A 27,411-nucleotide genomic window follows, 5' to 3' on the forward strand; every position below is an offset into this window, starting at 1 on the left:
CATGTCCCTTTGTTTCCAGACGCACCAGCAGCAGAGCGCGAGCAGCTGTTTGTGCAGAAGCTGAGGCAATGCTGTCTACTGTTCGATTTCGCCGACGAGCCGCTGTCGGACCTCAAGTGGAAAGAGGTGAAGCGGGCGGCTCTGCTCGAGATGGTCGAGTATGTGACGTCACAACGCGGCGTCGTCACAGAGGCGATATACCCGGAGGCGGTTAGCATGGTGAGTGTCTTCATACGCGGATAAAGCTTTCTCAGTGTGATAATGTAAGATCCCAAACGGAGGGGGGTGATCTGAGTGGCTCCGCTTTAGATATCGAATGTGTGACGTCACAACGCGGTGGCGTCACGGAGGCGATATACCCGGAGGTGGTTATTTAGCATAGAGAGTGTCTTCATACGCGGGTAAAGCTTTCTCTGTGTGATAGTGTAAGATTCCAAATGGAGGGAGGTGATCTGAGTGGCTCCGCTGGAGATGGTCGAATGTGTGAAGTCACAATGCGGCGGCGTCACAGAGGCGATATACCCGGAGGCGGTTAGCATGGTGAGGTCTTCACGCCAACTTCAGCAGTGTGTTAAAGGTTACTTCTAAAGTAGAAAGAGGTAAAGATTGGGTAGTTTTTTAATCAGAACAGAACAGAGCAAGGTTTAGATAGTTTGTTTAATTACCTATCCTCGGATCGCTATCACGAAATTACAAGCTACCGGTGCTCTTTGCGACTAGAAGATACTGCAAAGCAAATCCTTTGTGAACTAAAATTATGTGTAAATATCTGCCGCTTCGCTCCATTAACTGTCATAGAAACTATTGTCCTCCACAGTTCGCAATAAACCTATTCCGGACGCTGCCGCCTTCATCGAACCCGAATGGCGCCGAGTTCGATCCTGAAGAAGACGAGCCCACGTTGGAGGCGGCCTGGCCGCATCTGCAATTAGTCTACGAGCTGTTCCTCAGGCTGCTGGAGTCGCCAGATTTCCAGCCCAACGTTGCCAAGAAGTACATTGACCAGAAATTTGTGTTACAGGTGAGAGATCATATTGAGATCTTGTTATTTAACACGCAGTTACAATCGCATTCATTGTCTCTTTTCTTTCTTTATAAATGCGAAAGTTTGTGTGTGTGTGTATGTTTGTTACTCCTTCACGTTAAAATGGCTGGACGTATTTGGATGAAATTTGATACATAGATAGCTGGACGTCTGGAATAATTCATAGGCTACTTTTTATCCCGATATTCCCACGGAATAGGGATAAAATCTTAAAATTTCAATCGCTGGGTTTAGAGTCATGAAATTTTGTACAGTTGTTCTTAACACAACCTCAATGAAGATCACGATATAAATTTTGAGATTTCCCAGGGGAATTTCAATTGTAAAGTAACTACCAGATCGAATAGTTTAGTTTACGCGTGCGAAGCCGCGGGTAAACTCTAGTTCTTCCATATTTCCATCCAATCAATGGGCTCACACGTGCGCCCTCTGCGACAGACCAGTAATTTGGTGTATGTTTGTCCGTCACTGTCGCCCTTGACCGCGGCGTGTGAATAATTGAACGATAATTTTTCGATTCGTTCGCCGCATTTTTATGAAGGCCACCTACAACTTGCGTGGTCTCTCCTTTCTTATAACTTGGGGTTTTTATTACTCTTTTTCTTTATTTTGATAATAAAAGCAGGCCCGAATGACAGCCTATCAATTTCGCTTAACCGTTACAATTTATAATCTAAATTGTATTCAAATTTCGTTTCCACTCACTTATAATTTTACGTAATTTATTTATAAAAAAAACTTAAGAACACCAATCACTCACAAATTTTAATGAAAAATTCATCATCATCATCTCACTATATAATATAAAAGTTAATTTTATTGAATTGCTTAGGTATGTTTTTTAAGTATTTGGTGTGTTTATATTTCTTCAGTCTTTCTGGACGGTCCTTCCTTGACACGTTTACCTCTGTAACTGCATAGCAATCGCCTTGTCATTATTTTAAGCTTAACATTAACATTGTTATGGCTCCGTAATCCAATTTACGTGTAACCCCTAAGATTAAGATAGTCATGACGTCTTTGGCCCGAAAGCCTAGAGAACTAGACGACGATTTTTTTTATGTGGCTTGTGTAAAATTGACGATATTCAAGGGTATCGATATTTTAGGTTTAGATTTTTACCGAACTGCCCGAAGGCGGGTTGTTTTTCGAGCGTATGTATGTATGTACGTACGATATTTTAATTTTCGACATTCAAATATGTTGACATTTGTAACTTAGGTTATCGATATAATGGTTATCGAAATTTTTTAACCCCCGACGCAAAAAGAGGGGTGTTATAAGTTTGACCGGTATGTGTGTCTGTCTGTCTGTCTGTGGCACCGTAGCTCTCTAACGGGTGGACCGATTTGAATGCGTTTTTTTTTAATTGAAAGCAGGTTTTCTAGCGATGGTTCTTAGACCTGTTTTATCAAAATCGGTTCAGGCGCTTTTGAGATATTGAACTTTGAAGTGACAAAGTCGGGGGTTTCTAATTTTAATGGTTAATTTTAATCTTAGACATTTTAACCATAGTTATAACAACTTTCGATAATGTGATACAATCGATATTTTAATTTTCGAAATTTTGAATATCGACATTTATTAACCCGTACCTAGGTATTTTAATTTTCGATATTCAAATATGTAACCTTTGAGAAGAACAAAATCATTGCAATTTTCATAGCAATACGTGTGATAAGGGGGGGAGAGGTTGGTATGACGTGACGTACTTTATGGATGGGCATGGGCCCATGACTCTTGAGGGCGATTATTCGAATATTCTGATACTTACAGTTTTTTGTTATTTAGAAATACAGGAACAAATAGTCGAAAACGACATCTAAATGTACAGTCAATTAGTAAAAATGTGACCAGAACAATGGGGCGGTAGAAACGCTCGAATGATCGCCGTGAAAGTATGTTATACTTAAGGTAAATATTTTTGTTTCAGTTATTAGACCTTTTCGATTCAGAGGACCCCAGGGAGCGCGACTTCCTCAAGACGACACTACACAGGATATACGGCAAGTTCCTAGTGCTGCGTGCCTATATAAGGAAACAAATTAACAACGTATTTTATAGGTGAGTAACTAATTATAATTTCTTCTTCTTCTTCTTCTTCTTCTTTAGCCGTTCTCAACCTCTAAGGTGTAGGCCTCCTTCAGCTAATGCTGTTCCGGTCTTGAGCAGTTTCCAAGCAATTTGTTCCCGCCAGTCTTTTGATCTGCGAGTCTGTCGAGCTTTGTGGTGAAGGAAAACATCGTGAGGAAACCTGCACAAACCTGCGAAGCAATTCAATGGTGCGTGTGAAGTTCCCAATCCGCACTGGGCCCGCGTGGGAACTATGGCCCAAGCCCTCTTGTTCTGAGAGGAGGCCTGTGCCCAGCAGTGGGACGTATATAGGCTGGGATGATGATGAGTCTTTTGATATCGTATATTACTTAATTTAAAACTGCTTTATTCGACGCTGTTAGGCTATGTTCAGGTGAACGCAGTTTGAGATTGTAACAAATCTAGGTTGTTGTATACATGACGGTCACGCGCGGTGACGCTCGGTCATGTACACAGCAACATTGATTTGTTACAATCTTAAACCGCGCGGCACCGTGCGTTCATCTGAACTTAGCCTTATACCTACTTAACTAGGGTAAATCGTCATTTACTGCCCACTTTTCAATACTGGCCACCTTATACTAAAATAGAATTATATTTATAATAGAATTAATTTTAGTATAAGGTGGCCAGTTATTGAAGGGTGGCCAGTAAATGACACCTTATACTAAAAATAACCTAACCATAAAAAAATCATTTTTAATGCAAGCTTTTTTTGCTGACTGTACTGTTTGTTGACTGTACTTGCATTGTCACCCAAACTACATTTGCATACCAATTTTCAAGTCAATGCTGTTAACCGTTGAAGAGTACCGTCCTGCGGAGACGATCCTGGCTGGAGTACCAGGATGTCACTACTAGATTATTTGTATTGTCACGCGGTTTACATAAGTATTCCAAATTGTATGTCAATCTGACTACTGGAAGTTCGTCAAATTTATCTTGCAAGATTTGATTACAGACAGACAGACAGACAGACAACGGGACAGGTGAAACTAAATAAAAGCTTGTAAGAACTCTGTTCATAGGTGATTAGGATTATTTTTTAAAGTAAGGTGGCCAGTTATTGTCGATTTACCCCTATACCTTTAAGCCTAATAATGTTGAAGTGTATGAAGTTTAACACTTTTTTAAATTACATTTGTTGACAAGCGGCTGATAAATTAAAAAGCTTAGTAACTAGAGAAATAAATATCTTAAGGAAAATCTATGGTAAACCCAGTGGTTTTACCTATGGCTTCTAAAGCAGAGAATCATGAATTCAATCCCAGGCTCGCCCTTCTTGAGTTATTTGGTGTTTATGTAAGGAATAACATTTGAATTTTTTGAACTGATACCATGTTTCTTATGCAAATAATTTATCTGAGGGAAGGTGATTGTGAAGTTCCCGATCCGCACTGGGCTCGCGTCAGAAAGCTTTTTCATTCTGAAAGGAATTATGATGGAGTCGGCTAGGATACCTAAGTGAGTAGTATTTAATAGTTCTCGGTTTCGACCCAAAAAAACTTACCCCCTGTTTCGCCATCCATTGATTAAATTAATTTGACAGATAAATGTGATGCCGTCTCTGTTTGTTTTGTTCGAATAGACGGAGACGGAATGACATTTATTAATAAATGGGTGGTGAAACAGCCCCTTAATCGACGAATATAGCCGTACACGCGAGCGACCTGCGATCCAAACAGAGACAATGCGCAATTACACGTCGCCACGTAAATAGACAAAATGTAGCAAAAACATTTCCCATACAAGCGACAATAGGCCAGTTTTGTCGCCGCGGGCCGTCGATTAATGGCGTTTAATGATAGCTCACGTATTGATGATATCTGTCATTTCTAAGTATACGATGTTGCCGTTAGATGCTATTTATACGCTGACAATGACGGACGGCGAGGAGAAAGGTTCGTGATTATCTTGCCAACCGTTGAAACTGTTTTTCTCGAACTTAATAATGGTAATGGGGTAGTTTCCTAAGATAAGCTAGTTTCCGTCATTTAGATTATGAAGAAAAATTGGGATACATATTTTTTCTTTTGTCAATTAAACGGACAATGATGAAGTATAGCCAGCTTTTGCAGGTGGTGGGACCTTGTGCAAGGTCCGCCCGGATTGCTACCGCCATCTTGCTCGCTAATCCTGCCGTGAAGCAGCAGTGCTTGCACGTTGTGCTTCGGCGTGGAGAGTAAGACAGCCGGTAAAATTACTGGCACTTGAGGTATCCCATCTTAGGCCTCTAGGTTGGCAACGCATCTGCAATCCCCCTGGTGTATTGCTGGTTTATGGGCGGTGGTGATCTCTTACCATCAGGAGACCCAATTGCTCGTTCGCCATCCAGTCGAATAAAAAAAAAGCTAAAGTTCCGCGTGTCGTCACGCCGTGCTAAAAAGTGTATAATGGCGTGACGTCACGGCCCCCCCGCCCGAACTTGACGCGCTTCATCTTTATATTTTTGTTTGTTTGATTGACAAAAGAAATGTGTCCTATATTTTCTGGTAATCTTAACTGACGCACTAAATAGTTTTTTTTTTACTAGTCAATAGGCTAGACGACAAAAAAAACTGTTTAGTCCATCAGTTAGATAATTAAAAAATGTTGTACACGTATTTTTTCTTTTTTTTATTATTATTTAGAAACAAACAGTCTTACACAATAATTTAGCATTTTAGCTAAATCTAGGAATTAGTTTTATATAAATAGACCTATAGTTCCCTATAAAAAATTGAATATTAAGTACAGTTAACTTTTGTTAAAAAATATGAAACACGTTTAAACGTACAACCTATACCTACGCAATATTAACATAATCAATTATCTTAAGCCTTCAATAAATCTCTGATACATTTTTTAAATACATCCAACGAGCTGCAAAACAAATCTGCACTCATACAACTATCATTGTTTGACAAACTAAAAATGACGAGGATACGTCGAGGGTACGGTGAAGTTTCGAGTGAGGTCACTATATGGTACAATTTTCACCTAATAGTTAGTTACCTTTGTCGATTTTTAATAATTTGATAAACCAAAAATTACGTGTCCCATATTTTGCCATAATCTAACTGGCGGACTAAATAGAATGATATATTTTTAACCCAGTCGTCATCCCTATTGTACGGCGGTACAGAACCATTCTTGGGCTTATCCGACTCGCATTGTTTTTAATAACTCTTAGATTAACGTGTAATCTCACAATTAAACAAGTCAAAGGCCACCATAAAGATTCATAAAGGACATAATAGAGCTCAAGGTTAAGTATATTGAAACCTACACGGGGTCGAAAATTATCGTACGTTATATTACACATTGCTGTATAATTGTTTAGATTGATAACTATGCTGGATAACTTAATACTATACCGATAAAAAATGGTGATATGTTTAGGTAACAAGTTAGTTTTTACACACCATTCCATGAAAATGGCGTTAAATAAATGTATTTTGTTTCTTTCTTTCTTTAAAACATTATACAGGCAGGCGATATTGTTAATTTTAAAGAAACAAGTAAGTAAATAAAACTGTAAATACCACGTCACACTTGACACCAATTGACCTAGTCCCAAATTAAGCAAAGCTTGTTTTATAGGTACTGGGAAATGGATTAATATGCTTAGATACATACTTAAATATATATTAAACACCCAAGACTCCCAAACTAAACAAAGCTTGTACTATGGATACTTAGGCAACGGATAAACACACTTATATATGTAGATAAATACATATTAAATATCCAAGACCCGAGAACAAACATTCATATTATCCATACAAATATCTGCCCCAGCCGGGAATCGAATCAGCGACCTCAAGCTTCGTAGTCAGGTTCTCTAACCACTTAGTCATCCGGTCGTCCGGTCCTATTTGTGTGTGGCCGTGAAAACAAAATAATCTCTACATTCATAGCTTATTAAATGGTATTTATATCTCGCCCACTCGCAGAGAATACACAGAAATCACAGAATTTTACCCGTGAATTTGTTTTCAAAATGAGAATAAACTTTCCCTTGTCTTTTGTTTGGATGGCCAAACAAAAGAAACTTTTCAGATAAATGTTCGCTCTACTGTAAACTCCACCTGACACCTTTATTCATATAATTATTCAACTTTCACATGTATAATTTATTTCTAAAAATAAAATAACGGCTAAATCAATCTAAATATACAACAATACTCCTCCAAAGAACTAGTATCGATGTAACAAAATAAAAAGGTCGTAGTCCTCAATCCATCAATACATGAACCTCAGCAAGCAAGCAAAATAACTCAGCATTTTTTTTTCTTTGAATATGTATTTATTATTTGATAAAACGAGTTGTGGTAGAATTTTTTAAATATGCTAAAATATATTAACATTTTAAATTGTCAATTATCTAGACAGAGAGGTCTTCCTTAGTTTTCAACTATGATTTTAACGTCATTCATTTATATAAATTCCGTTCCTTGTATATTCCCTATTAGTAAATGTACTGTATTGTATTACTCTTTATTATACACATGAAATCAACAGTTAAGCTTGAAACGCACTGACAGGAGGAGGAGCAGTGCGGAGACGTACCGGTCGTAATATTCGAGCTAACACGAAAGACTCCGCATTGAATACCCCGCCACGCTCATTTCCCGCGCGGTATTCTATGCGGACCTTTCCATGTCAGCTCGAATATTACAACCAGTACCGCTATCAGTGCGTTTCAAGCTTTAATAAGAGAAAGAGATGTACAAAGGCGAACTTATCACTAAATCCTTAATCTCAATAGCTCGAAAAATAAGTAAGTTGAAGTCGCAATGGGCGGGCCACATCGCTCGAAGATCAGATAACCGTTGGGGGAGAAAAGTCCTCGAGTGGCGACCGCGAACCGGGAGATGAAGCGTTGGCATGCCTCTCACCAGGTGGACTGACGACGTTCGGCAGTGCACGTCTTCCGGCTGATGATGATGATGAATCCCAATTCTTACTAAATGTATTGTTCCAGGTTTATATACGAGACGGAACACCACAACGGTATCGCGGAGCTGCTCGAGATCCTCGGCTCCATCATCAACGGGTTCGCGTTGCCGCTCAAGGACGAGCATAAGATGTTCCTACTCAGGGTAAGTGCTGCTTTAAGTAGCCTTAATATTGTCCCAGCTCTTTGGCATAAGCCTGCGCTGTCTCGACTCCACTTCCACTTGTCTGTGGCCACTAAATATATGAAAAAGGCTGAACATAGCGAATAATCCTTTCCCATCGTGTTCGTGTATATGTACAGTATACGTGTTGGTAGATTTTTTTTAACAGAAAGAAAAGAAAGAAAAAATAAAAGATTAAGCACTGTTTCTCATTTGCAGAATTAATTGACCCGTGTCACCTACGCTAGGCCAGGCCTGTCTCGTAGCATGACACAATACGCGTTATCCTTTAGAATATTAGCATTATCATTATCAAGTAGGTAGGGTATACCCTATAAACCTATAGGTTTAATATTTATATATAATTATTACTATTATTATTATTTACGTATAACTGACCGTGATTGACCCCTATCTCACCTGATGTTAAAGCGCAGATGAGGCCAAAGGTGTATCTCACTGGTTCAGTAACAGCTTATTCACTTTGCCTTGAAGAGCCCTAGATTGTATTTATCTGGAAATACAGACGACGGGAGCGAAGTCCATTCCTTAGCAGTTCGCATTATGAAAGATGAAGCAAACCGCTTTGTGCGGGCCAATGGAACGCTAACTACATAAGGGTGAAGACGCTCCCCCCGCCTGGAAGTAAATTAGTATGCATATGGAGATAAATAAACAGTAGAACATGCAATTAGGACAAAGTTAACAGGATAAAAGGAAAAATTATAGTGTGAATAATAACACTTAAATAATTGTGTCGATACCACTTAAATGTGTTGATGTGTGTGTATGTCTGTGTGTCAATTTGAGTTTATTAAACAAAAATATATCTTTTCATTTTCAGGTATTACTACCATTACACAAAGCGAAATCGCTATCGGTGTACCACCCCCAGTTGGCGTATTGTGTTGTACAATTTTTAGAAAAGGATCCGTCACTCACACAACCTGTAGTTAGGTATGTATATTCAACATAACAACCGCCTGGCCAGAGCTCTATTGTGGCCCAGACAAACAAGCTCTAAAATTAATCCAAAGCCATTGCATTTGCGAGGATAATCATTATGTTATCACACTTAGGGCTTGCGCTAGCTGACGCGGTTTGCATGGCGCGGGTGGACGCCTATTGAAAAATACGAGTAGTATAAGCTGCGCTAACTGCGCGCGTCGCGTGAGACGGGTTGTACCTGCGCCCGCGCCCGCAGGCGTGCGCCCGCGAATCGCACCCGAAGTTATCTAGCGTACACCCTTACTGTAAAAACCTGCGGCGTGTCAGAGATCAAATACTGACTATTCGGGCGCGGTGACCCGAAGTGGATCTTGGCCTCCAACACCAGACTACGCCTAGCTTAACGATCTTGGGCCAGCTCTTGCCAGCCTTCGACACTGTGATCCAAAGATCAAATGGTTCTATTTCCCCTTCGTTCCAGGGCATTATTGAAATACTGGCCGAAGACGCACTCTCCCAAAGAGGTGATGTTCCTTAACGAAATGGAGGAGATCCTGGACGTTATAGAGCCCGCGGAGTTCCAGAAAATCATGGACCCCCTGTTCCGGCAGCTCGCTAAATGCGTGTCCAGTCCACATTTCCAAGTGAGAGAGTCATTAGTTGATTGAAATTGTTTTTTTATAGCCTGGATCAGCAACTTAGGTTTATAATCTTGATTTTTAGTTCATGTACCAGTTTGTTCGATTGTGTTATACCAAATGAGAAGAGTGTTCGCTGGATAGCATGGGTCCTGATGGTAGATCAGCCCATTGTCATTTGCGTTGCCAACCGCCAAGATTACTCAAGTGGATTTGTGTCCTATCAATATGAATGCAGGATTTTGTGGTAGCAATTTAAATGTTTTTGTCATAACTTAAAGCAGAAAAAAACACTGAACTCCAACAAGTAATCAAAAATTATTTTTACTAGATGTTTTACATATATTAGGTACTCGCGAATCTATTTTTAAAATCTTCAAGGTTTGGCAGCTACTTATACTACATACATTTTAGTAAGCTATCTCATTGAACTTTTGTTTGTAATATTATGTGTGTGTTGAATAAACTTTTTTCATTTTACATTTCAAATCACAAATTAAATGTTTCTATGTACACTTTAAAGTCTAAAGTAACCATTTTTGAAAGTGTTGAATTAAGTTGCTAAAGTGTTACTTCAAATTAATCTTTACTTAAAATTATTCAATGAGGTTGCTCACTGTAAACAATATTAAAAATGCTTAAAACTATAAGGGTTGGTGTATACTGTAAGTCTATATTATGAATACATAAGACGTCTACTTTCCAGGTGGCGGAACGGGCGCTATACTACTGGAACAACGAGTACATAATGTCCCTAATATCGGACAACGCGACCCACATACTGCCGATAATGTTCCCCTCGCTGTACCGAAACACGAAGAGCCATTGGAACAAAACCATACACGGGCTCGTCTACAACGCGTTGAAACTATTCATGGAGATGAACCAGAAGTTGTTTGACGAGTGCACGCAGCAGTACAAACAGGAGAAACAGAAGTGAGTATTCGACTTTTCTCTGACTGAACTGGCCCTGTACAACGAAGTGCAAAATTCTGACTTCGTATCTTGCCGTCCCGCTGACGATTATATTATTTAATACGAGAGTGAGAGGGACGGTACGATACGAACTTCGATTTTTGAGTTTCGTAGTAGCCCCTCTGCTACACACTAGGTTTTTTGTTGTGATGTGATGAATGAGTCGAACTTCGGTCCCCGGGCATAACATCTGACGATGGATCCAGTTTTATAGCCAGGTCTAGCATAGTCAAATTAAACTTTTTCCGCAAATACAACATTAATGTTTGTAAAATAACATAACCAATTCTTCTTCTTTTGTCCCATAATGATATTTTGATATTATTTTATTAGTCTAGTTATGTTAGTCTAACATCTGGTAGCATGGTGTACGGTTGTGTTGCTCTGAAGATGAGCTCTGGTTGAGTTCGAAACGCGTCAGTGTAGTGTGGTGGTGGTGATAGATGAGTTTGTGTGATTTGTGTGTGTTATTACAGTTTGGAGGTGGAGGAACTGCATGAACGCGCATATTTGACATAAACTTAACTATCATAAGGTCGCGGGTGAGCAAAGAAATTCTTTTAGTTCACTGATATGGACCTCCGCAAAGTAACGCCTGATTCAATTAATTAAACTTTCGTCCTATCTAGACCTAGCTTAGGCCTAGCTTAGGGCGTTCAAGTATTACATACTTGAACGCATACGTACTATGTACGTTTTTCTGTACATAGGTGCGATATATTGTTGTATGATGCAGGGAGCGCGAGCGGCTGTTGCAACGGGAGGAGCTGTGGCAGCGGTTAGAGGAGCGCGCGGCCACCGCGCCCGCGCCCGCCCCCGCCCACGCCCCCGCCCGCGCCGCGACCCCGACCCCATACAGTTCGCGGACGACGCGCCCGACCTGTCCTACACGCGCATCGAGCGCGAGGCTAGCCAGGTGACGACACTAGCGAGCCGGCACGTAGCGGGGAGAGCTGCGGCAAGGCTGGACACCCGATACAGTTCGCTACACCCCATCGCCCTTTCAAACGAAATCGGTCTTCGAAAACCAATAATCTAATGAACTCAAAGCGATTACTTTGCTCGCCTCAATTATTTTGACCTTATTTTTTTTAAGGACGCGGCAAAGTAATTGTTTTTAGTTCATTGATATAGACCTCCGCAAATTAACGTCATATTCAATAAATAAAACGACGACTTACTCAAACGTATTGTCTAATGCGCGGGCGCTCGCGATGACATTAAGAACATCTTTCTACCGTCGTCCTAAATCACGTAACCGAATAAAAAGAAAGAAATTGATTGAAAAGAATCAAAGAAGAAAGATCAAAGAATTGGTGAACGAGTTCTTTAGACAATAAGTCCTCCGGTGCCACGCGACCAGTTCTGTTTGTTTTTGAGTGATGACAAGCATTCAAGCGACTTTCTGTACTAAAACTATAACATTACATTGCAGGCGCGCAAGCAGGGTCTGACGGCGCCTAAGCCGGCGCCCCTGCTGCGCAAGAAGTCGGAGCTGCCCGCCGACAGCGGCACCGTCGCCGCGCTCATCGAGCACCAGCGCGCCGACCAGTTCCTGCCGCCGCCGCCTGACCCCGACCACTGCTAGCCGCGGGTAGGACGCCCCCCGCCCGGCCCCGACCACTGCTAGTAGCGGGTAGGTCGGCCCCCGCGCCCCCGTCCGGTGACGACCACTGCTAACCGCGGGTAGGTCGCCCCCCGCGCCCGTCCGGCCCCGACCACTGCTAGCAGCGGGTAGGTCGGTCGACCCCCCGGGTGTCGCCCCCGTCCGGCCCCGACCACTGCTAGCCGCGGGTAGGTCGTCGTCCGGCCCCGATCACTGCTAGCCGTGGGTAGGTCGGCCCCGACCACTGCTAGCCGCGGGTAGGTCGATCACTCCGACCACTATTACCCGCGGGTAGGTATCCCCCCGCTCGGCCCCGACCACTGGTAGGTCGCCCCCGCCCGGCCCCGACCACGGCTAGCCGCGGGTAGATCGCCCCCCGCCCGACTGACCACTGCTAGCCGCGTGTAGGTCGATCACCCCGACCACTATTTGCCGCGGGTAGGTAGCCCCCCGCTCGGCCCCGACCACTGGTAGCCGCGGGTAGGTCGAGCCCCGTCGAGCCCCGACCACTGCTAGCTGCAGGTCGGTTGCCCCGTAAAAATAACCTGTATTAAAAATGTTTTTTTTACCAAAAACTTATTGCAAACTCATAGTACCCACTGATTAATGTTTTTAATAAAGAAAATACGTATTATATTTTATTAGAAATACGCTTATGAGAAATATTTTCTCCCCAGGTATGCAACGGCAGGTGCGACGCTGATGTCAGGTGCGCGTGTCAGCTCGGTGTGACCAGAGTGCGCGGGACGCTAAGTGACGTGCGACACCTTGTGCTCTATATTGAAGGCTCGATGGTGTACTGAGCTCGCTGGCAGACGCTAAGACCCGTACGAGCCGGTTTAATGTTGACTTAAAACTAATGCAAGACGGTAACTTTGAATGACGGTAACTATGCCATCTATATTTTTGAGCTGCTGGAGAGCCGACGACATTCTTTAAATTGTGACAGCTTGCAAGATATTTATTGTTCCGTTTGACAGCTGTCACTCATACAATTTCTTCTCTTATATGTAAAATAAATAAAAACCTGCGTTCTAGTCTCGTTTGTCTCAATAGCAATTATACAGATTAAAAATAAAACTGAAAAAGATAGCCTTGGCGAAGATCCGCGTTCAGGAATACAAGAGGCTATCCTATGGTAGCCGAGAAAGCTCATTTCGGGTAATATGAAATTTGTCATCCCCTAAATGACATAAGTGTCAATGAACAGTGAACACCTTGCAGTCTGTAAGAGTTGTCATTTCTCCCACACCTTTCGAGTCCTAACCGTTCTAACTTGGTACAGTCGGCATTAGATACTGGAGCGGCCAAGGTGGTCAAAAATATCGGAACATGCAACTTTATTATTAAGGTATTAGATTAGAGTTCATGTATCGATATTTTTAATCACCTTGGCCGCTCCGAAATGTCTGATGGCGACTGTACAACGGCATCTTACACATACAGGTGAAGAAACTGAATCACATACCATCCATGTTTTTATGTGTTTAGTTTTAATGGGTCCCACTGAAAAGCAGCGTTGCGGCTTGCCGCAACATTATGCTGAGTGGGCCCCAATTTATACTATTCCATGATCTCTCTCTCTCTCTCTCTCTCTCTCTCATGGTGGAAACATTTCATAATCCATTTCGTTATGATTTCTTTGGCAGATGTATGGGATGTAACAATACATTAGTAGCACGAAGGTTCCACTCTGGTAGGTGATTCAGTTTCCTTGAGTGTACCTATGTGCTCAAATTCGCAGTTGGCTTGGCATTATGATGACACTGGGAATGCGCTGGGGCGCTTAAAAGTTAAAGTGACTATAATTTATGAGAATATCCAGAAAAATGACGTTATCGAGTTAATTTTTATTTTGTAACGGGATCTTGGACGGCTGAGGCGGTCAGCTCAGTACTACGCCGAGCGGCGATGCTAGTTAGCGCATATTATAACCGTTTGTAGTTCTGTTGATGTTTTAATGTGACCTGTAGCCTGACGGAGGAGCGTTCACGGTCATCTAAAAAAAACCTGTCTATTTTTATGAAATTAAGGGCCGGTTTCACTACTCATTGACATATGTGACAGATAAATAATAATCTACTTAGTGAATTACACTGATTTTTGTCAGGCCTGTGGACGAAATGTGTCTGAAACAGACGCATAATCCTAAATGAGACTAAAATTAAGTTTTAGTAAGTGAAATTAAAAGTGACAAAAAGTTATTCGACACTATGCACCTCCTATGTATAAGGCTTATGTAGCCCACAACAGTGGCGTTAATAGGGACAGTCCAGCCTGTCCCCTATCATCTTGAAATGAAATTAAAAAGTTTATTCGGGGCGCGCAAAAAATAATGGATAAAACAAAAAAAAAATAGTAAAATAAAATAAAATGAGCATACAAAATACTAAAAAAAACGAATGCTTATTTTTTTTATGCCCAAAATGGTCACGCTTCAGCATAAAATGCTGACTCCTCGGGTGGAGCCAGTGCTGGTCTTCCGGCGAGACCATTTTAGACGGTCACTGTGTCGTGTCGTGCAACACTGCCCTACGCGGTACGCTGAACGCAGCCGTTGTGCCTGAGTCGGGCAGCGCCGTCTCGCGGCGAACAAACGACTCAAAATTAATCTTCAGGATGGTATTGCCAATCTCCATCCTCATCACAAATATCTGTCACTTAAAAATTATCTATGAGTGGTGAAACAAGCCCTAAAACTAACCTTGCCTCTGTTCATTCATTTTGATGGTTGACGCTCAGCCGCCGGTCGTTCGAATGTGATTTGACGTGAAAGAATTAAGTGTTAAATCATTTTCAATATGTATCACAAAGCGCCAGCAAGCTTGTATTACTTAAATTATTTTTATATAAATATAATAGATATGATACACCATTCCACTGCAGTACCACCTAAGGCTGGGGCTTCAATTGAGATGGTGTCGAAAAAAGACAAGACCTTATCAATCCGTTTCCCTCATAGGTTTTATATGATAATACTAAACCGTGACGTCACTTAATAGCCTACTTAATTTACTATTTGTTTATTTACAATGTACCAAAACTTTTTTTACAGTTCTGGATTAAAATTAAATGAATGTTTATTAGAAATGTGCCTGGAAATTAGTGGTTAATTAGTTGACGTTTAATATTATGAAATTTTTATTTCGTAACCACTTCCAGTGAAGCCTTGGTCCATCACTGCGTGAGACCAAACGTATAGAATATCGTTCATAAAAATCTTGACCCGTGTTACAATATTACTTGATAAGTATCCGATAAACTGTCCTAGCCAATCAATTTTGAATTGATTTATGATCAAGACTGTCAACAGTTCGAATTGTGAGTCTTAATTGCAAAAGAGTGAAACGCCAACACTGCTACGCTATTAGTGTTCAAGTTTTCGCGTGAACGGACTAAAGCTAAAAACAATGCACAGAATTGGTATGATATTTGCGTCATTTTTCTAATTTGTAACCTCAAATTGTCTAATCAGACGCGTTACTACTACATCGAAGAGAGCATTTCTTAAGTTTTTAACCTATATTGCTATTTACATTAGCAATGAAGATTGAAATACCGAAAACGAACACGGATGGCGATACGTATTGGCAGCGTTTTTTATCGGTAAAACAACACTCGATGCTAAAATACACATGTCATATTAACTTGCCGCCTTTTCAGCCACACGCTTTTGCGTATGGTCAAAACTAGCTCCCTACATCTATCGGCAGGATAACGGCTTAAGTTGATAAAAAAAACACGCGTTAAGAGCGAAAAAGATGACTACCGAATAGTGCCGAGTTGAGACGAACCGATTGGAAAATACAAACTGAGACATGGATGCACAGAAAAACCAGAAAAAGAGACCAGCGCTGGGAATCGAACCCAGGTCCTCAGCAATCCGTGCTGCGTGCTATAACCCCTACACCACCGCTGGACAGGAATCTAGACACGATTTTTTCCTATGCATACATATCTCAGGTTGCTTATTTCTACTACGCTACTTATGCAGCAGCACTAGCGACATCTATGTTCCGCTCTCATCGAGAGACGTCACACTCTTTCGGAACCAACCGCTCACCCAGACAAGAGATGTCGCTACTAAGCAATCAAATTATGATATCATAATATGGTTTCACGGGATATCCGTAAAAGTAACAAATTTGGAGTGAAATAAAAAAACAAAAAGACTCCAAAAAACCAATCATGAACCGATTGGTGTCTTTTTCTCTATTATTGCGTGGACGTAAAACTTATTTTCCGATTGGTTGAAGCCGTTTTCTGCGTCGATAGATTTGGGGAGACACTTAGTATCCGGATTCGTCTTAGAGTTTTTAACATTTACATCAAAGACATGTTAGTTTCACGAACATCGTTTGGTCCACTCGTGTTATTTTAAATAGTTAATAATCATGTTTATACGGAGCCATTTATAATGTAGATCTATAATTTATTGTTTACGAACCAAATATGCATTGACTTTTAGTTATAACAACGCAACGAGTTACTGGTGTTGTGCTTTATTTTCCAATTAAGTACCGAACAGGGCACGTCCAATCTCATGCAGGGCGGCGGTCACCTTTGGGTGCAAGATGCAACCGGCAACAAGCCTAAAAATCAATCTGAAAAGCAGCAATATTAATCGAGATGGAATTATGGTAAATGTAAAGCTGTTTACACACATTTGCACAAACATGCGAACCAACAGGACATTGTAGAACGACTTACTCTCATTAGATTACTTTTTGAGTTTGTGGGTTCGATCGCCACGTTTTTTTTGTGTGTGAACGTTTTTACAATTTACGAATGTTTGCACGCGTGTGAGTGCCCCGTTAAGTGTTCGCGCATGTGTATTAAGTTGCAGTTTATTGAACAATCGCAGTTACTGCACTCTTCATGAGATGGACACAGTGCCCATACGTTACTTAAATTTGAAAAACTGGCCCACCTTATAAACTGAAACATACGAGTACACATCAGTAGGTCGCTGCGGTTTTAGAGGAATAGTATACACGTGGAGTTAGCCATAGTTTATGCCTTAACTATAGATTTAAATAGAATAATCTGCAGGTCGACGGCACTCACGGTTAGACGTTTTGTTACGGTTAGGCGCGCCACATCTTGCCGCATGCCGCATGCTGCGACACAGTACGGCAGTCTGCCGGGACGCACGGTGAGGCATGCTTGTGTTCAGTCGCAGATAACTTTACTTTTTATGTATACAGTTACCTAGTGGTTATGTGATCATTTTTAGCAATGTATTGTAAAAACTTGGCTTTTTTTTTACTAGCTTCCAGGTTTCTATGCATTTCTTAAGTTTGGGCCGAGACTCCAGTTTTGATATTTAAGAAGCTATTTCAGATGTTTATTAATTGAATAATTTGTGCTCCATGTTGTGGCAGTTATTCTCACATATCGGTTTATAATTTTTTAAATACCTACGCTAGGATCCTTGGCTACTACTGTTGTACTCGAAAAACCATTGTTTGAGTTGTTAATACTATAAAGTCCTAATAACTGTAAAGTTATCTGCGTGCGACTATTGCAATTATTAACACGTATAGTATGCTGAGGGACCAATTAAATGCATCAAATGTCATACTTTAAATTATGACAATTGGTGCTAATTGTTTGTCCCTGTTATAAAACGCGATGTGAATTGTATTGAAAGATCTGTCATTGACAGTAAATGTAAATGCTGTCAATTCTATTCCCAGTCTACCGATATGCGGCAATGTGGCACAGTCTCATAGTGTACTCGCTTTTATTGTGTTTAGTTGCGTGCATGGCGTGCCAAATGTTTGGTGGAGATGTTATACTGTGTGAAATATTGAATTCACTATATCAAATGTACAGGTCTAGTGAATAATGCTTTATCGGATATGTTCGTATTTGTCTTGCTTTCGCAATTCGCTTCAGTAAACTTCAGTAAGCTAGTTGAGGAAGTAAGATAAATTTGAACTTATTCGACATAATACAGTAGATCTGTAACACGTAAAATGTTGCAAGATCACGTGTGCTTGGCGTTTTTTTTTTGTCTGCGACCCGAACGTACTTTGTATGAAATGTGAATGGGATAAACATAAATTATGATATGAAATTAATGAAACAATTTTATAGGTGAAAGAATGTTTAGTGTATAAATGTAAAAATTGATTCAGTACCTTTTTAACATTATTTATTTTATATTTACCTGTACCCCCATTATTTCAATCCTTAACTTAAACCATTAAACAATGTATGATTAAAATGAAATAGGTAATTTTACACACACGTTTTTTTGTATTTATTGTTTTAAATGAATAATCGTGTTATTTTGTGTATGTTTTATAATGAGACAGCAAGTGACTGGTATAGACATAATTATGGATTCTAATTTATTAATTGTTAGTTACAAAAGTGCAATCAATCATGCTAAGCAAGGTTAGAATGGTATATATTAAATTATACATATTTAAAAATGCAATTTTCTCACAAGTTCTCCATTTTGCAAGATTGTTTTAAATTAAACCTCACCTAAACCAACATGTAAAAAGTTCGTCTAGTCTCACCGAAAATTATATTGCGTCAAATGATTTTTTATGAATAACTCTTTTTAACTTTATTTTGACATTGTCTCTTAAGATCTAAGTTTGAGGTAAAATAATCATGAAACGCCATTTTCCATCATCCGAGTAGTACCGCACGCACACCGAAACTATGGAACAACGTGAACATTAATGTATTTTTCAACCTCGACATTTGCGGAATCGTCGATATAATCAATGGAGCTACATAAATAAAAAAATTGAAAATCCCAGTTTTTTGGGACCATTGGAAGTAGATAAAGACCACTTTCATTTTGTTTACAGGCGAAGATGATGGAAGGGTGTTAATTAGAAGTTGCAATTTCCTAAATAAAAATAAACAGCTGATTAACGTAACTCGCATAGTTAGTACATACAAAAGTTTGAATAGATTTTTTACAAGTCGGCAAATGTAGCTTTGTTAGAAATAGACATGCGAGCGCTTTGAATTGCAATAACCCCATGTTTCACCATCCATTGATTAAATTTATCTGACGGATAAATGTAATGTCGTCTCTGTTTGTTTTGTTCGAATAGACGGAGACGGTATCATATTTATCCGTCAGATAAATTTAATCAATGGGTGGTGAGACAGCCCCTAAGACTTAAATAATTGTTAATGCAGGACTGCGTGACCTTTAAAGATTGTGTTGATGACCTAAAGCTAGTATGGCTAGTAATCTCTAATGTGTAGAAATAAGGTTGCGTTTTGATATCCTAAGCTGATGACGTTAGTATTGTTTTTGATAAGTTATTAAATCTGACCTTAAAAGTATCATAACTTATGGTGAACAAGTCTCTAATAAATAGCACGCCTTGGACACTTAGGCTCAATTACAGATGTGCAAGTTGCAGAAAGTTTCCAAAAAGTTGGGAAAGTTACGGAAATTTCTGGAAATTTTCAGAAGAAATATAAGACATTTATATTTAAGAAACGGAAAATTGTGAGAAGTTTCAGAAATTTTCCTGTATGAAAAATTCCGCAATATTGGAAAGTTTCCTTTGGCACATCAGTAGGCTGAATTCACACCGAAACGCGATGTGACGCGGTACATTGCAGGGAATACGTCAAATGTGTACTAACAATGATATGTGGGCGGCGGTTCGGTGTGAGTTGATCCCAAGTGTCCAACAACCCGCGCTTTTAGAAACTATTTTCGCCATACAATTTTAAGTATGGTTATCTATCACTATCTTTGTTGTAAATGATGATTGTGATAGTAGTCTCTTGACCACAACCAATGGGATGAAATAGAACGTGTCAATAACATTTTTTGTCTCTTATGTTATATCAATTACGGCAGTGTTGTTTTTACAAATTATTTTAGCGTAACTGTATGTATGCAGTCACTTGCTTCGAATGAACTGTCTCTCCGTGAGTGGTTGCACGTATGAATGACTAAACTCAATTGTCTCGGTGGTTGGAAAGATTTGATCGTTGTTATGCATTAAACGTAAGAATTATAAAATCCTTCGCGCCACCGATGCAACTGGGTGTAGAACTTACCTCACTTAGCGAATCATTTGCCACGCTGTTCGACAAATTGATAAATTTTGTATAAATATTTATAACGATAATGTAACTGTTGAGGAAATTATAACAGATGATATAAGGTGCTTATGATTATCGTTATAATACAAAGTTGTGCATATAGCCTTGTCTTTTATTTCATCACGAACCCACATGATCTTAAGTCCTCCACTGAGCGAGCCGCATCGCACGGTAGCCATTTTCGGTGCGATTTTGAGCCGTGACGAGCAAAATCATGCCTCATGCGCTTGCCTCGCGCGGTGACACGTAGTGGAGACCTAGCTTTAGGAAACCAGACGATACCAGAGAATTGAAGCGAACAAGACGAGCCCAGCGTTATAATCAGAGATCGGAGAATCAGGAACTTATTACTATTTTACTGCTGTCACCTTTATTGCTAATGGGATAAAGGTGGCAATTTTTTTATTTTATTTATTCGACTGTATGGCAAACGAGCAAGTGGGTCTCCTGATGGTAAGAGATCACCACCGCCCATAAACATCTGCAACTGCCTGTGGGGTATTGCAGATGCATTGCCAACCTAAATGCCTAAGATGGGATACCTCAAATGCCAGTAATTTCACCGGCTGTCTTACTCTCTACGCCGAAACACAACAGTGCAAGCACTGCTGCTTCACGGCAGGATTAGCGAGCAAGATGGTGGTAGTAATCCAGGCGGACTTTGCACAAGGTCCTACCACCTGCAATTAATTAATTATTAGGACAGTGAGCTTTGTACGTTTACCTATAATAAAACAATGATTTTGTTCAAAACTATTTAATCGTTATTTCATTATCCTTATAATGTAACATAAATAAAGTACAGTGTAAACAGTATAATATCTTTTTATACACATTTGTAATAAATAATTACAATATTTATTTAATCTAAATTTCATCACATTAGAAACATTAGAGAACCGAATACAGTGTGCCAAAAAAATATCTGAGAGTGTTCAAAGCTGCAAATATGTTATGTTATCATAAATATCGGAAATTTCAGGTGCTTAAAAAACCGCCGAGTTTAGACTTGCAAGAAAAATCGTGCAGCTTGCACAATTTTTTTTGCAAGTCTAAATTCGGCTTTAGAGTGTATTGTGGTCGCTTGCAATCGCATTCACCATCTCTTTCTACCCACATCCTACAATTCATGACAGAAAGAAGTGTTGAAAACGATCGATTGTGATTAAGAGTGCGTACAATAAGGCCTCCGGACACGACCGTATTTACAATTGCGTATGGACGTGTTCAGATATTTTTGAGTAAGTAGGTACATAAATAGTTCCAATGTTTATAACAGCGACTCTATAACCCAGTCAGATATTTTGTTGCGCTGTATCCGAAATACAGAGACATTTAGTCAAATAACCATTTCAATTATAGCTTTATAAAGTAAAAATATTGCTATGATTAAAAAGTGAAAAGTAAGGTTTGACTCTGAATATTTCCGTGCATTAAAACAGCAAGATCGAAGGACCAAGAGGCGACTGTACCAAAGTTTTGCTAAAAACATTGGTAAGCGTGAGACGTTTTAAATTAGGCATGACGTGAATACATAAAGAAAGACAGATGACCGACAGTGGTTTGATACTTAATACACTGAATAATGGGGTGAAATAATTTCATATATGAACATTGAGATGGGTAATATGATGAATAATTTAAAAAAAAAACATCACAGTAAGCGCAATGCGTCAATATTTCTCAGCGTTTCATTTATAGTGGAAAACGTAATTCGTTAGTCATATAATTTTCTAAAGATACTGAAGATAGATACCAATAATACATAATTGTTATTAGAAGCTGATTAGGCCCTTAAACACTTGCGAGTAGCGAGCGTATTATGTACGAAAGCGATCACGCAACAAGTTCGCCGCGACTACTATCTGTATAAAAAACACGATCGCAACTCGCGTGTGATAAGGCCCTTGCTGTATAAGAGCGCGTACAAATAAAACGTTCGAACGTATCATAAAATTCGACTGACATATAACTGAATCTAGCTGACTGACATATGAGGCCCGTAGCCAATGTAAATATGCAACAGAGAATGAACTATCATGAATGAACTATGAAAAAAATCTAATTAGTTCGTATATTACAGTATGGACAAGTATTTTTTATTTTGTCAATCCAACAGAAAACTTTGAACATGAAACTACCGTGAGGTTCACTCATATTAAATGATAATATATCGGATAACTCACGTCTGAAGTCGAGTTCACCTCGACATGTTCCGCCGAGCCGCGCTCCGAGATGAAGGGTTACGGATTAGCCCGAAACATGTCGAGCTAAACTCGATTTCAGACGTGAGTTATCGGATATATTACCATTTAATATAAACGGAAAATTATGAAATATAGCCAGTTAAAGTCCCGTGTGATGTTACGCCGTGCGACACTTTTTATCATGACGTGACGACACGAGCCCACACTCCCGCATTTTGATGCGCTTCCTCTGTAATTTTTTGTTTGATTGACAAGAAAGAGTGGTCAGGACATTTCCCTAAAATCGTCATTTCCTAGTAGCTAAATTTCCAGTCGTACATTTTTCTTGATTTACACAAGACCAGACGTATTTATTCCTTACTTAATTTTTTAATTCGCAGATTTTCCCAAATGCTTTTTTTCCCAATTTTAATCGACACAGAAACAGTGTCAATGGAGCTCCGCTCCGTGTAGTTTTGGCCCTTCGGACCGATGCAAACTTAACATAATCTAAACCTACCTATGTTCTGTGTCGATTGAAATTGGGGAAGAACGCGATTGTGAAAATAAGCTTCAGTAAAAAAAAGCATTCAGGAAATCTGCGAATGGAAAAATCATGTAAGGAATAAATACGTCTGGTGTACCTAAATTAAGAATAGGAAATTTTGCAACTAGAAAATTTTGGGCAAATATCCGAACCCCCCACAAGAAAAAGTATGTTGGCAATATTTACTGGTAATGTTATAACTGACGGACTAAAGACTATGACCATCATATTAAACGTCGACCAAAACACAGCTTTCTCAAAAGGATCCTTAGTCATCTGGATTTCTAAACAATAACACAATTCTAACCCAAAATTTAACTTTTTCAATAAGATAACCAGCCAAAATAAAACAAGAAGCAGCTGCATCTGAAAAACACTGGTAAAATTATTTGAATGGTTTTATTTCAGGGATAAAAGCTAATTCGGTTAGAAATTGGCTTAGTGAAATTTACTACTTAAAACAACTAAGGAATGGATCTACTTTATCAAACTAAGAAGTAGTATACAGAAGATACTCGTAGAGTTTAAAGTTTTATTTGTAATAGAATATTTGAACTAGCGTCACTGTAAAATAAATGTTGCGCCCCTGGAAAACAGTTTACAAGTTAGTAAAAACTGCTGTTAGTAGACTTTAAACTGACGGGTTTTTCTCATACATAAAAACCCGTAAGTTTAAGGAATTCAATCTCACAATCATTAATGTCTACATATATACTAAACTAAATCACAAACAGCCGAAAAAGTCCAATTTCGTACATCTTTGGGCCTCGAATTATAAAAGCAGTTTTTTTATCATAATTTATCAACAATAGAATTTATTTCGTTATAACATTTGTTTTTTACATTTATACAAGTCCTATACATATTTACGCTTATATAAAGTATATCTGGTTATTAAAAAGTATTGGACATTTTAGGGTGAACCCTGCATTTTGAAACCTAACTTCGAATCACCACATCCTTAATGACAGCAAAAAAATAGTCCAATGCTATGTATAAACATTGTTTATAACCGTAGTATTATAATCGATGTTTTGTAAAAGTTGCCTAGAGGAGATCGCTGTGAAGCGATAAGGCCGCCTATTGCTTATCTTGTAAATTTTTCTCTATGTACCTCTGTTTTCTTTCTTACTTACTACATTGTGGTGTTCTATAGAGTCATTGTATTGTATTGTAAGGGTCTAGCAAATAAGGTGGCATAAACAAACAGACTGCTGCCAACGACTGAGAAGCTATAACACATTATAGTTCAAGTACAGTGCCCACGGAAAGCATGCGAAAATACAATGGAAAAAAAAACATACCGCCTTAAGGTGTTAATTTATTTGTCAAGATGTTATTTTTTTTATTATTATAAGCCTGTGTGTCCTATATTTCCTTTTGTTGCTACTGTTTTTGTAGTCTTTTCAAGTTTAATGTTATCATATCATCCGTATTAAATGATACTGCTGATATAGATTAGACTTACTCAAGCTAGCTCGTTTCTTAATAATCCAATGCCAGAAGTGAAAATACTAATGTAATAACACGAAAGGATGTGAATTTGTCAGTAAAATCTAATCTAACAAAAAAAAAACGAAGCATAGAATTCTCAGTCTAAACGAATATCTGTAATCTGCGTGAGACTCAATAGAAGCGCTGCACAGATCGTACTTTGTCGGAAAAGTTCGCTTTCTCAACTAGCTTACTGAAGTTTACTGAAACAAATTAAGAAAGCAACACAATACGAAGTTATCCGACAAATTACGAATGAAAAACATTTATTCAATAGATTTGTATTACACAGAAGCGATCTGGAAACTGTTCCAAACGTGCAACTGTGCAAAACGCTCTAAAATCCTAAAAGTCGAGTGAATGATGAATTCTCACCTACAGTACCTCCGAAAAGTTTATTGAAAGAAAGTCATATTCTGTTTTTGCAAGTATTATTAAGTAAAAAATACTGCCTAAGAAATCGCCTAGGAAATTTAACCAATAGTGTGGAAACATCATGTACCAGGCTGCCCCCCCTCCATTGTAATGGACCTTACGCTACTTCGGGATCTGTATCGGAATCCATACATATTAAAAGTCATAATGTAATGTTAGCCACAATGATCCCTTGCCACAACTATTTCTTCTTGGAAACTATAAATAATTCTTGATCGTTATAAAATAAACCTAACCTAACCTATAGTCGTCAGGACGGCCATTTCAAAGTTCCTGAAAATTTTATGGCATTAGAGAAAAAAGAATTATGGCAAATGATCATTATGGCAAACATAATATTATGACCTACAATGTTATGGATCGCGAACAGGATCCCTAATTCGCAGGCCTCAGTCCGTCCAATCTCCAGCGCTTTCTCTCACTCAGTCATAGGCAGTTAAGAGCCAAGACAAAGTGCGCCCACTGTATTACGCTACCGTAAGGCTCATGCCCTGAACTACTTCCTCCTGGTGCTGAGCTGATGCTGCAGCTCCTCGATCTGATGATGCTGGGCGGCCAGCTGGTCATTCAGGTCTCCCACATGCTCCGTCAGTACGGACATCTGTTGCTCGTAGTTATGGGAAGTCGAGTGCAGTTCCTCCTCCTGAACAAGTATTCAATAAACAAATTTATTACCGTCTAACCCTATTTAAAACTAATAGTATAATAAACGGATGCCCCTTGTTTTATCAACAAACTTTTCATCGAAAACGATTCATAGAATATTTGCACTAATATTTGCATGTCATATTTTGCCAACTGTGACTTTGAACATCGTTTCTTTGTTTGGTCGCTTTATACTTGAGAAAATCATTCTAATCTATAGTACATTGTTGTAGAGGCTCGAAAGTAAGCAAGAGATGAACGAGTTAGTTTGAAGGCTGATCCGAAGGGGAGGCTTTCGATAATACGAGTTCATCTATTTCACTTTGGGCCGAGACAAACATTGTGCTTTTCACGATCACTATGTGGAAATAAAAAATATTTATCACAAAACAAACAATAAAAACACCTCATAAAAGTCATGAATGACGCATTCTCGTTGGTCGATTTAATTTCACATACAGCAGATGATTACTTTTGATTGGTCTAATTGTCGTTTCAGCACGCCGGGAATGAAATTCAGAAATTATATTCTAAAAGTCGTATCGTATTATGAAATACGAATATTGATACGACCTGTTTTCGTAATGTGTTACATTGTTGTCGTGTTTTGCGCGCCATAAATGAGTCAGCTGTTAAATGTACATATATAGCAGTTTTGGGTACTGGATTTAGGTTATCTATGGCCACATTTTCGAGCACTGACGTGAAAGTAGTTTTTTTTTCATACATAAAATTTACGGAAATAAAAACTTAATAGTGGAATATAGATCATAGATATCTAGTTGTCCAGTCAAAAAATCCTTTGTATAGAATACTTTAAATAAGGCTTACCAATCTGCTACAATTTTTATGTTTGTCCTCGATCGTTTGCGCGTCCGTTTCTCTGTCCCGTTCCATCTCCTCGAACCTTAATCGCAGCATCTCACACTGCAAAACAAAAACAGTCTTTGTTGAACTGACTTTCTACAACCATTAACAATAGGCTAAATAATATCCTAAAAAGTCTGATTATTTTGAACAAAAAATTATGAAGGCGTACGTCACGGGCACCCACACTCAAACATTTCGTGTTTAATTTTAACAAAAGAACAAAAAGTGTCAGAATTATTTTCTAATAATCTAACTGAGAGATTAACCCCCTGTTTCAGCATCAATTTGATTAAATTTATTTGACGGATAAATATGATGCCGTCTCTGTTTCATTTGTTCGAATAGACGGAGACAAAATCACATTTATCCGTCTAATAAATTTAATCAATGGATGGTAAAACATGGGGGTAAATAGAATACTTTTTTAAAGACGAATATCGTTAGATGGCATCAGTATCGAGAAGTTCCGTTTGCCGTTAGTCTTGCTTGTGATTGGCTCATTCAGTTAGGTATTTAACCAATCACAAACGTGCCGCAAATGTCAAAGTTAACAAACGGAGCTCACGATACTAGCGCAAAGTATCCCACAGAAATCTTCATTGAAAACTCACCTCTTTCACATAATGTTCAGTCTTCTCTTCAATTGTTCCCTTCCGCAGACAGCTCGCTCATTTTATTCTAAAGTAAGTCGTCATCCGATCCATCCCGCGTCTGTATCTCGTGTCC

General features: G+C 39.2%; 1 protein-coding gene across 1 annotated transcript in view; it reads left to right on the plus strand.

Moving 5' to 3' along the window:
- Nucleotides 1-20,610, plus strand: part of LOC141432829 (serine/threonine-protein phosphatase 2A 56 kDa regulatory subunit gamma isoform-like) — a 60,480-nt gene extending 39,870 nt beyond the window's left edge. Inside the window, 11 exon segments of the mRNA XM_074094619.1 lie at nt 20-219; nt 818-1,021; nt 2,979-3,109; nt 8,106-8,223; nt 9,086-9,198; nt 9,671-9,833; nt 10,534-10,763; nt 11,539-11,660; nt 11,663-11,718; nt 12,238-12,438; nt 13,086-20,610. Coding sequence (XP_073950720.1) covers nt 20-219; nt 818-1,021; nt 2,979-3,109; nt 8,106-8,223; nt 9,086-9,198; nt 9,671-9,833; nt 10,534-10,763; nt 11,539-11,660; nt 11,663-11,718; nt 12,238-12,390 — 1,490 coding nt within the window. The 3' untranslated portion in view covers nt 12,391-12,438; nt 13,086-20,610.
- The last annotated feature ends 6,801 nt before the right edge of the window (nt 20,611-27,411 follow it).

The sequence above is a fragment of the Choristoneura fumiferana genome, chromosome 11 (genome assembly GCF_025370935.1).
Source record: "Choristoneura fumiferana chromosome 11, NRCan_CFum_1, whole genome shotgun sequence".
NCBI classification, from domain to species: domain Eukaryota; kingdom Metazoa; phylum Arthropoda; class Insecta; order Lepidoptera; family Tortricidae; genus Choristoneura; species Choristoneura fumiferana.